At 49.2% G+C, this 11,774-nt stretch overlaps 1 protein-coding gene across 2 annotated transcripts in view; it reads left to right on the top strand.

Moving 5' to 3' along the window:
* Positions 1-872: 872 nt before the first annotated feature.
* Positions 873-11,774, top strand: part of LBR (lamin B receptor) — a 43,056-nt gene continuing 32,154 nt past the window's right edge. For both annotated transcript variants that reach the window (XM_034764678.1, XM_034764677.1), the window contains exons 1-2: positions 873-1,037; positions 9,754-9,933. In XM_034764678.1, coding sequence (XP_034620569.1) covers positions 9,769-9,933 — 165 coding nt within the window. In that variant the 5' untranslated portion in view covers positions 873-1,037; positions 9,754-9,768. The remainder of the gene's footprint in view (positions 1,038-9,753; positions 9,934-11,774) is intronic.

Below are 11,774 nucleotides of genomic sequence, written 5' to 3'. Positions count from 1 at the left end.
ATGAACCTGTTGCTGTCAAAGATTGTCAGCAATTGATCCCCCTAAATCAGTACTTGGAATAATGCTAGGGCAGATGAGCGGGCAGATGAGCAAACCATCTTTCTCTCCTGAAGATTTCAGATTTGTCTGTGTGGGTTTTTTTTTCTTTACATGTAAAAGGCCTGATCTACTCTTTGTCTCTGGGGAACAGGAACAGTTGTGTCTTATGTCTATACATACAGTGCTGCAGCTGCACAGCTGTATCCATAGAGGTGTGCTGCTGCAGTGTATATGGTGAAGAGGCTTTATTGCTGACCACAGTTGATATAAAAAATACCACCTCTGCAAGCAGTATAAGCTCTTTTTAACCAGTGAAACCATTTTCAGCTGTTTAGGTGTTTCCTCTCCCTTCACTGAGTCAGTCTCCATTTCCCTTCCCCCGGGTTAGTGGCAGGTAGGGTTGCCAATTTTGGTTGGATGTATTCCTGGAGATTTCATCACATGCCATAATCTTTAATTCCTGGAGACTCCAGGCCAATCTCAGAGGATTGGCAACCCCAGTGGCAGGTGCCTAGCTCTGACAGAAGAGGGAAAGGTGGAGGGTCTGGTGCCCTGTGTGGGAATCTGTCTCCCCCACCCGCCAATGAGGCAGAGCCCGGGGGAGGGGCTAGGATTTGAGGGTCCCGGTGAGCGAGGCTGAAGTTTCCCTTCCCGGGGGGGCGAACTCGGCCCTGCAGCTCCCCGCTGGCCTGGGACAGCTCAGTCACTTGGAGGGCCCGACAGGGGCACAAAAGGGTGGAACGCGCCACCGACTCGTAGCCAATTCCGTGTCTCGGTTGCGATTCAAACCCGGCGAGCTGGCCAATGGGGACTGTTGGCGCCCAACAGCTCGCAGGAAGGGGCGGGGCTGCGGCCGAAGCATCGCGCGCCAGCGGCCCTGTAACCGTCGCTCAGGGTGGTGGTTTTCGTAGCTCGTTGATTGTCCGGTCCGCTCGGCCCCGGCTCCTGCTGTGTCGCAGAGGCGATTCCTGCCAGGCCAGGTGGGGGCGGCAGCCCAGGTAAGGATCCGGGACCGAGGGCAGCCGGGGACCAGGACACACCCCCACAGCGGCTTTCCCGGGAGGAAGGGCAGCGTCCAGTCGCTTCCTCCCATCCCCTTCCCCTCCCCCTCCCCCACGCTGCGGGCCTCGCGATGCCGAGACGTTTCTCTCTGTGCTTCTGGGTCCGCTGTTAAACTGCTGCTTCCCCTCCCGGCCCGTCCTTCCTTCCCTGACCTCTCTCGCGCTTGTTTGTTTCGCTCGCTAACATCCCGCTAGTGGCGTTCGCATCTCAGAGCGGGCGGGGACCGGTTCCGTTACCCGCCCTCGCCTCCCTGCCACACGGAGCCCCGCGAACTGAAGCGTCCATGAAAACAGGCGTGTGGCGCCCTCCCCAGCGCGCGAGACGGGTCGGCTCCCCTCTGGGGCGAGCCGGTGTCCGGGGGGGGTCATCCCCCCCCAAAGAGCCGGACGACGACTGAGTCCCTCGCCTGTTCCGGGCTAACGAGCGAGGCGCGGGCGGGCTGGGGACTGGGGCGCTGCGAAACAAACGAGCGAGACTTTACATCGCGCGCAAATGCGGCTGCGGGGAGCTGGAGAGGAAAGTGATGGTCACGGGATCGTTTCCTCTTCACCGTCCGCTCTCTTTACTCGCACTGCCAGGGGAGGGTTCCCGAGCCCCAAAACAAACGTGCGATCTGTTACATGTCCAGGTCGTGCTCAAGCCATTTATCATCGACGCGTTTCTATCAAGTTAAATGGGAAAAGTTTAAATTATGACGTTTTCCCTCCATTTTGAATGCTTCTGGTTGAAAGTATATTTAAAGGGGACGAATGCTCATTTTCTTCTCTAATATCTTCAAGATTTGCTTTGCAATGGCTGACAGATTTTTCTCTTCAGTTGGGCAGTTAGTAGTTGTCAGTGATGGTCATTTTCAGTTGCTTTTCAATTTAAGATTTAAATACTGTATAGAAATGGGGAGATGGAGTGGTGGTGTTGTCTTTTCTTCTTTGTCTGTATCCCTTAACACTGGCAAGAAAGTAGGTAACCTATTTTTTTATAAGGCTGGTTTGAAAGATACTATGTAAAATACTTCTGTGGTAGTCACACTAATTGATTTTTTTTGACTTGACACCCAACTATTTACTATACTTTTTTGGTATATAGAAGATAAGGATAGTTAAATTCAGATCAAAGTATTGTTTTGTTTTTGCTCTAAGCCTATTTGTTTGCTTGCAAACACATTTTATTTTCCAAATTTTGTAAGTGCATTAAACTATATGTAAACGTGTATAATCTGACTTTTAAAAAATAGTATTAAGATAATATTTTACTCTTCTTAGTTCTTAAACAGTTAGCTTGCTTATTCCATTCTTCCTAATCAAATCCCTACATTGGCACTATACAAATAATTCTAGATTGTAAGTATAATGATGATTAGGCCTGAAGTTTTTGTATTCAGCTTTTCTTGATGGTATGGGCAAACACAATCTCCTAGGCCCCAATTGTACAAAAACTTACATATGTGCTTAACTTTATGTACTATGAGCACTTCTTCCATTGACGGCTGTGCCTTAGTGAGTATTGTGGAGAGCTTTTCCTAAAGGGTGATTAAATATTATTTAAGTACTGTACAGTCCATGACCTGGAAACTGCACTGTGAAACTGTAAAATGCAAAAGGCAATTTGAAGAGCAGCTAGAGTACACGTTGACCGAAGGAGGACTGATGACATAATCTAGCATAGAGACAGCCACTCTTCATTAAAAATGTTCACCGCTGTTAGCAATGGTGGGAACAATAGTATGGACAAGGTCCCATTGACTGCTGATACTTTAACTTAATCATGTATCAGAGGGGTAGCTGTTAGTCTGGATCTGTAAAAAGCAACAAAGAGTCCTGTGGTACCTTATAGACTAACAGATGTATTGGAGCATAAGCTTTTGTGGGTGAATACCCACTTCGTCAGACACATGTTACCTTAACTTAATCATGTTACCTAATCAGGTTCAGATTACACGATGGTTAAAATGGTGGTAGATGTCAGCATTTACATGTGCAAGACAAGTAGCCAGACAAACAGTGGAAATGGTGGTCCTAAAATTATCTGTCATAGTTTATTTTTACAGAGTGTTTGAACATAAAACTAACTTCTCCTTCGTGAATACCTGCTGATCCATTAGACATGACTACTGACATGTTCTTCCTGATTTTCAAAGTATGGAGAATCTCTCTTTACCTTCTGTCTTCTGAAAAACTGTCTCTGTCTTCTAGTATGCATAGAATAATGCACAAATGCTCAACTCTCCTCAATGTTTCTCCTCAATATGGCAAAGCAGTGGGTTCCTTTGGAGTTTTCCCAACATTTCCAAACAGGAAAGGTTTTTCAGTTTTATTTCTCCCTTCAGTCCCGGTAGGGAGATGGGGTACTAAAGGATTCTGAGGGAAGACAGTATTCTTGGATATCCATTCAGTGGTTCAAAGGGGCTATAGCTCTTTTTGCACTCCACAGCAGCAAGAGTGCAAGGAGGCATTAAGTTGCGTAAGGGTAACATTTTGGTGGTAGGACCTGGTCTTTTGGAAAGCATTTTCCTGCCTGTTACTCTCCTGATGTGAGGTATGACTACCCATAGCTAGTCCAAAGATCAGGTCAGTAAGAAGGGCAGGAGGCCTCCTGTATGTGTCCCTGTTGTGTTGTCTCTGAATATTCATCTGTCTCTCTAGATTACTTTATGCATATGTCAGTCAGCACCAGAGTAGCAGTGCTTCCTAACCAGCTCTGAAACTTCTGATGGCTCTCTAATTTGAAATCATCCTCAAGATCATCACCCCTTTTGGGCTATCAGCATTGGATCCTGAGCTCTCACAGAAAGAGGTTGGGGGTGGGATAATGCAGAAAACAAATCCAATACCTTCAAATAAATTGGATGTACAGTATCGGAATTAGTTTAACCATTCTTATAGGTCAGCCTGGCAATCCAGCGTATTAAATATTTTGTTCTTCTGGCTCCCTCAGTATGTGTTTGTGTGGCCTTGTTTATTCTGCTGTTTTACCTTTATTGGTCTTTCTCAGGGATGCAGCAGAGTGATTTTGTACACTGCCGATGCCAGTAGAACTTCTATTTTCTGTCCACCTCTCTTGAAGCATATGATCACTGTGACCTAACCCTATAAACCTTTTTACCACACTGTCCACTGGCTTTACTCAGCAGTGCGGTGAAGTGATCTTGTCCATACTACTAGCATGACTTATCATTCAAATAACTGGAATCTGAAGGTAGAGGATCTGTAACTCCCTTGATTGTGGCATCCATGAACTCAACAAAAGTGAAGATCACCTGGAATAGGAAATTCCTGGAATTGATGATTTCATTCTAGGACTTCAATCAGATGGTCTCCTATGTTGGAATAGTGGAGAGAAAACAAAATGAACATCTGTTTATATCACAAGCTGCCTAATTAAGAAAGGTCCACACAACCTTAATTTGGCCCCTTTGGGAGGAGTATATGCATTATGATAGTCTCTAATTACACGTTCACATACTATATGTTCCCACAGAAGCACTGCCTCATTTAGGGCACAAGGTACACCTGCTCTGGAGGTTGTGTGGTGAAGGAGATTTGTGACTTGTAGAACCCCCTGCTTCATTTGTTACAGAGTTGGAAGGTGTATTGTGATTGAGGCAAAGGATTGCAGGAACAGAACGATAGTCTCATGGTTAAGACAGTTCAATGTCACCCTGGAGAACAGGACTCTATCCTTGCCGTTCAGGGCCAGATTAACCTTTTGTGGGCCCAGTGCCAAATATATTTGTGGGCCCCCATGGGGGCAATGGATCATGGTGCATGGAGATTGGTCCCTGGAGTGAGGGGCCAGCCAGGGGCATGGTATGGCAGGGGTGGCCCTGCTCTGCCCAGCCCAGTGCAAGGGCACTATTTTTTGCCACACGCAGAATGTCCTGCCCAGCCCTGTGCTGTCAGCTTGTCCCTTCCTGTCAGTGGTGGACCTGTGCTGCGCCACACAGCTGTCCAACCCAATACCTCCTCGACTCCCTATGGCCAGAGGGGGGCCCTCCCCCCAACTCGCTATGCCCAGCACCCTCCCCCGAGACCCTCCCACAAATGCACAATACCAGCTCTGCCCACAGCCTCACCACAACTGTCCAGCACCCCCCTCAGAACCTCCACTCCCTAGTGCCCCAACACACACAGATCTTCCATGCCTCCTCACAGCCCAGCACCACCACACAGAGACCCACTCCCTGCCTACTGGCTGCACTCACTGGTCCTGCTAGGAGGCAGCTGTGTCTGGCACGATCAGCCAGGCCAGGCCCTACCTCGGCTGGGCTCCCTAAGGACCCACTTGCCTGGAGGGGCCCAGCCAAGCCCCCCGCCCCGCTGACTGCCAAGACTGACCAGCCTTCTGCACTAGTCCCAGGCAGCTCAGCTCCGGGGAGACAGACAGGGCCCCACAGGTTGTGGGAAGTAGAGATTGCCTGGAGCCAGAAGTGCACTGTGGTCCGGTCCAGGGGGAAGAGAGGAGTCCTTGGCTGGCCTGCAGGCAGGCCGAGAGGAGCAAGTAATAAGTGTGGGGAGCCAATGGGGTCTCCGGGCAGAGCATGGGCTCGGCTCCATGGCACCACTGGCGTTATTGTAAACCCGGCACTGTTGCCGTTGCCATAGAGTATGTGATGCTACTCAGGTTACTTAAACCAGACTTTCAGAGGTTGTAATTAATTATGTGTTCTTCATTTTCTGGGTGCCCAACTCGGGGGAAGAAGAGGGAGAGGTCTGATTTGCAGAACTGCTGATCACTTGCAGCTGTAACTTAAGTCAATGATTGCTGTTCTTTGAACACATAAAAGGCTATATCAAGGGTGGCCCACCAAGCCACATACAACAGTCTTCAGAAGTTGAAGAGCCGAGGTGCACTTGCTAGGTCTCAGGGCTTCAGCCGCGCAAGAAGTGCCTGCTGTGTCTCAGGGCTTCAGCCTGGGGGTGTGTGTCTTGGGGCTTCAGCCCCACTTCTGCTGAAGCCTTGAGCCCCGGCAGGCACGCCCTGTGGGGTTGAAGCCCCAAGAATCCCTCCCTGCTGGGTAGAAGCCAGAGGCGACCCATAGGATCACACCCCTCCCGATTTTTGCCAGGCTTTGCTGGCCCTGCTTGTTCTCATGGTGCTGTGGGGCCCCCATCCTACGTGGCAGCTGCTGGAGCAAGCCGGCAGGGAGCTGCCGCTGCCTCTCCCCAGGGCTGCAAAGAGCTGGGAGCTGCAGGAAGAGCCACTGCTTTTGCTGTTGCCTCTCCCCAGAGAGCTAAAGCAGCAGCCCCACTCTGCAGCTCCCAGCTGTTTGCTCTTGCCTCTGCAGGCGGAGCTAACTCCCGGGGAGATGCAGGGATTGGCTGCTGAGGGTGGGGGGGGGGTTGCTGTTGGGGGAAGGGGAAGGAAACATGACTCAAACTGTTGTGGGGGCAAACCTTTAAATTGTGCCCTCCCCCCTCAGTAGGCACTAGTGGTCTCTGACAGAAGCCCTGAGCTTCCCCTCCTTCTACCCAGTCTGGTAGGCAGAGAATGGTGGAAAGTGTGTGTGGGGGGAGGAGGGGGCCGTGAGCCAGACTTTGACTGTAAAAGAGCTGCATGCGACTCATGGGCCACAGTTTGGCCACCTCTGTGCTATATAATGCTAAGTACTTGAGGGGGAAATCAGGCCCTGGGGGGGGGGGGGTCTCAAATTGGGCACCCAAAAATAGTGGATACTTTTGACTAGGGTGACCATATTCTCCTATGCTGAATACAGAACACCTGGTAAAATTAGTCGTTCAATGGCAGTCAGTCAGAACTATACAGTACAAACATTCAAATTAACATCAAGTTGTCTGAGCCCCTGTTAAAAAGAAATACTTCGTAGTTGGATTCATTTTATTTACCTTCTTATCTTCAATGCTTTAGTGCTCACAGGGGGAGGGTTGACACGCACACTCTGGTACCTCTTGCTCATACTGTGGGGTGGGGAGGGGAGTTGACCAAGCGACCAAACTCTACCTGGCTGGTGCTCTCTGCCCTCCATGCCTGGCTGGGGCCCCCGGGATGGACCCGCCTCTCCTGGTACCTGGCACCCGGTCTTCCCGAGGCAATACATAGAATGTGGCCAGCAGAAGCCTTTTGGCACTGTGCAGGAGGGAAGGAATGGGAGCTGCTTCCAGCTGTGGATGGGGAGGGATGACCTGGCCCGTGTCTGTCCCCCGCGTGGCTAGAAGCAGTTTTTCCCTTCCTGCCCACACAGTATTGAAAGGCAGCTAACACCTCCAGGCTGCTGCTGGCCACTGACATAACCCAGTAATCTCCATCTACAGGCTGGGCAGGAAGGAGTTAAGTTCTAAGGATGCAGTATGCACCAGGGCCCAGGGAACCTGACTTCAGGGGCTTCAACGAACTGGCCAGAGGTGGCTCAGCAGAGGAAGGTGCTTAGGGGAAAGAGCAGCCCCGTGCTCCCTGGAGGCAGGATCCAGGGTGAGGGGCAGCCCCGTCCCTATAAATTATGGTGCCCTACGTGGGGGTGAGGGGGGTGCTCATGCTCAAGGGCTGAAGAATCACAGAGGCAGGAGCTGTGGGGGGCTGCTTTGGGGGGTCCCACATGGGGCCCTGGGGATTAGTGAGGAGGTTGGCACTGGCAGCAGGAAGTGGAGTGACCCAACCTACTCCACTCTCCCAGCCCCAGCTGTGTTGCCTGGGTGGGGGGTGGGGAGGATTGGGGTAAGGACCGCCCACCACACTCACCGGTAGTGAGAAGTGGAACGACCTGGCCCCAGCCCTCTCTGTTTCCCCCCCACCACCCCCAGCCGTGTTGCTTGGGGGAGGGGAAGAACCACTCACCGGCAGCGGGAAGCGGAGAAACGTGGCTGAGACCTGGCAGAGTGGAGCGGGCTGAGGCTGGGTTGCTCTGCTTTCTGCTGGTGAGTGCGGGGTCGGGCCTGACCCCTGCTGCTGGCGCAGGCCCCCTGCTAATCCTCCAGGCTGCATCCATCACTGAGGGAAGAGGTGGAATGGGGGCGGGCTGGAGGCAGAGTCGGGGGGAAGACGAAGAGGCGGGGCGGAGGGACTTGTCCCGGGCTCCACAGCCCCCGTAGGGATGGCCCTGCCCTTGCAGTGGCTGCAGCCCGCGGGGGGCGGGTTGAGGGTTAGGGCTGGCCACCAGAGCTGGTGCTGCTGCGTATGCAGCATGCAGCTGCCTAGGGCACCATTAAACTTGGGGCACTTTGGTGCCCCAAATTTCATGGTGCCCTACGCAGCTGCGTATTCTGCATATGCCTAGGGATGGCCCTGGCGAGGTGGGTGGGTGAAGAGGGTGCTAAGCCCCTGCCTGGTGACTGCTGTGGAGCCTGCAGGTTCAGGGCATGAACAGGCTGGAAATCGCTTCCTCCCTCCCCTCCGCCATTCCAGAGCTTAGCAGAGAGGCTTCCTTGTGCCAACGCTGTGCAGGACTTTGGCACAGGCAGGGCCTGGCTCCTCTTGGCCAGGGCCCCAGGCCAGATGGTTTTGGGCTTTCCCAGGGCATCGGCCCAGCCAGAGGCAGAAGGGGGAAGGAAGGAGCCTGCCGGCCAGGCTGTTGGTGAGCTCAGTGTTCTGACGAGGGGCTGGTTCTCTGCACAGCACTGGGAGTGGGATGCGCTCTGCTCGGGGGGATATGGAGGAGGGGTTGGGGGAGGTGAAGGGGCAAAGCAGGGAGGGGACAGCGAGATGGGGGGCACGTAAAGAGCTGATTGCTGGATAGCAGAGGCGACACGTAACTGGCCGCTGCCTGGCACCTGCCCACACACAATCATCCCCTCATCTCATAAGTATTGTAAAAATACATAAATAAATGTTTGCAAAGCACTCAGATATTATGATGTTCACCACTGTTTCCCAAACTTGGGAGGCTGCTTGCGTAGGGAAAGCCCCTGGTGGGCCGGGCTGGTTTGTTTACCTGCCGCGTCCGGAGGTCCGGCCGATCGCGGCTCCCACTGGCCACAGTTCGTTGCTCCAGGCCAATGAGAGCTGCGGGAAGCAGCGCGGGCCAAAGGACATACTGGCCGCTGCTTCCAGCAGCTCCCATTGGTCAGGAGCAGCGAAACGCGGCCAGTGGGAGCCGCGATCGGCCGGACCTGCGGATGCGGCAGGTAAACAAACTGGCTTGGCCCACCCGGGTCTTTCTCTAAACAAGCGGCGTCCCAAGTTTGGGAAACACTGATGTACACCATAGAAAAACCCATGAGGAAATTTAATAATTCTGTCTTCACAGCAGTTTCAATAATGTGTATTAAATGAGGCAGTATGTCATTCAATGAGGATAATATAGCTGCTCATTCAGTGAGTATCACCCATCCTGTGCATTGAATGAGGGAGGGATCTTGTGGAAAAAATAGTTTGTGGTCATGTTATTAAGGACTGTATCATAATATAGTCTCTGGGGGAGACGCAGATTAAAATTGCATAAGCAACCTTAATTCTGGTATTTCCTATATTCTGATTGCTTGATGTGGCAATTTTAATAATGTTCTTTTAAAATAGGTATTTTGTTTTGGTGCATAATATGGATAACACATGTAGATTCAACAGATTTGGAATGCTTTATTTTTGCATTCCAGAATAGTCCATCACAATTGTGCTTCTGTACAGAAAGATTGGGGAGAGGGGAAAAGGTGGGAATGAAGGCCTGGCTTAAATTTGTCATTTGATGTAATTTTTTATTTTTTTTAGGATTCTTTTTGGAAAATGCCAAACAGAAGATTTGCGACTGGTGAGGTGGTGATGGGTCGTTGGCCAGGAAGTGTCCTCTATTATGAAGTACAAATAACTAGCTATAATGACCTCACTCACCTTTACACTGTTCAATACAAAGATGGAACTGAGCTTGAGTTGAGGGAAAGCGATATAAGGGTAAGTGTTTGTCTATACACCTCTACCCCAATATAATGCTGTCCTCGGGAGCCAAAAAATCTTACTGCGTTATAGATGAAACCGCGTTATATCCAACTTGCTTTGATCTGCCAGAGTGCGCAGCACCGCCCCCCTGGATCACTGCTTTACCGCGTTATATCCGAATTCGTGTTATATTGGGCCGCATTATATCGGGGTAGAGGTGTATAATTAACAATATTTAGAATCCATATTGAAGTCTTGACTAAGTTCAAAATGTGTACAATATTAAAAGTTTTAAGAATCTTGATCCAATTTGCTATCTAGAAAACTTGGTGATATATTCTGAAAATGAAGGCCCAGACCTGCAAGTATTCCACAAATAGAACTCTCATTAGAGGACTGTACCACACAATTGTGGAATTGCCTACGGAGCTGTTAGCTAGATGTTACTTAACAAAAATCTAGTTAAGCCAATTTAAAAAAACAAAATCTAAGTTTGTTTAAAATACTCCTTTTTTTAAATAGTATGTACAGAGCAATTAAAAAAATACTCTTTTCGTAAGGGTATTCTGCTCCAATGATGACTAGTAGAGTCCTTAGGGATGATGAGAATAACACCATACATGCTCAGGCCCATCCTTCTCCTCCTTACTGTGTGCCATGTACCTGCTACTTGCCTCTTAAATTTGTTCAGTTGCTGTTACTTGTGAATGCCTTCCTGTAGGGCTTCCCTATGAGTTTCCCTTGTATGTAATATCCACGTGCTAATGCATAAGACAGGAAGTCAACTGACATCAGCAGAATGCTAAAACTGAATAGACACAAAGTGCTATCAAATGCATAAAGTAAACTGGGAGGAAGAAATTTCCATTGTAGCATTACAGATAGAAGGTACAACCTTTTTAGATGTAGTTTTTAAGTTGATGGTACTTTAAGATACTTCTTAATTTTGACCCTTACATGCGAGTTGCAAAAGATTGGAAGGAAGTATACTTCCGTGTGTGTGTGTGTGTGTGTGTTTTTGATGTGTAAAGGCTTGAAAGGGTTTTTTTTAAAAAGATCTTTCAAATGGTAGGCCTAATTTTTAGATAGCAATCTTGTCTTCTGTGGTTGGCTGTGTTGCACAAGGGAAAAACGGGATTCTGAATTCTCCACTAGAGATGGTAATTGTGGTTATGTATTATAGACTTGGATGAGGCATTTTTATCAGTGTTATCAGGTGCTTATTCCAAGGATGATTAGATGACATCGTGGTAAAAATTCCTGAATCCTCTCAACATTTCAGTTTCCACCATTGGTAACTTGTGGAATTATGTTGAATTGTACTCTCTGTTGAAGTCTTAAATAGTCTAAAGTGGGTGAAAGATGAAGGAAAGGTCATTTTAATTTATAAGCAAGTTATTTAAAATAGCTGCTCAACACCAAAGAGTCAAAGGAATTATGTTAACTCTTTTTGTTCAAATGGGAATCTGTTTGTTAGGGGTTTCTTATGGCTCCTGATGAGGTTAGAGTTGTTTTAGAAAGAAAAATATGTTTAAATGATAGGAAGCATGTGTATGAGGACTAGTGAAAACTTGTTCCGTTCAGTTTGGGGCAAGGTTGCTCTCTATTCTAAACACTGCTTCTCTGAGCAACATGTAGCAATTTTGATAATGAAGGGAATAAAAAACTGCAGCACCATCATGGCTTTCACCACTACTCTTGAGACAAAGAAACTCCTCTTTCCTGATCCTGAAATATGTTCAGATCAGGTGAAGAGAAGGGATCAGGGATATTAACATCTTCTTGACTGTGTCCTGAACAAGTCCTGAGAAGAGAATCTAAGGTTTCTACTACTAGTCCCTTCCTAATCAGTTTTT

The sequence above is a fragment of the Trachemys scripta genome, chromosome 3, assembly GCF_013100865.1.
Source record: "Trachemys scripta elegans isolate TJP31775 chromosome 3, CAS_Tse_1.0, whole genome shotgun sequence".
Classification (NCBI taxonomy): domain Eukaryota; kingdom Metazoa; phylum Chordata; order Testudines; family Emydidae; genus Trachemys; species Trachemys scripta.
The sequence above is the reverse complement of the archived record's forward strand: the minus strand, read 5'-3'. Positions and strand labels throughout refer to the sequence as shown.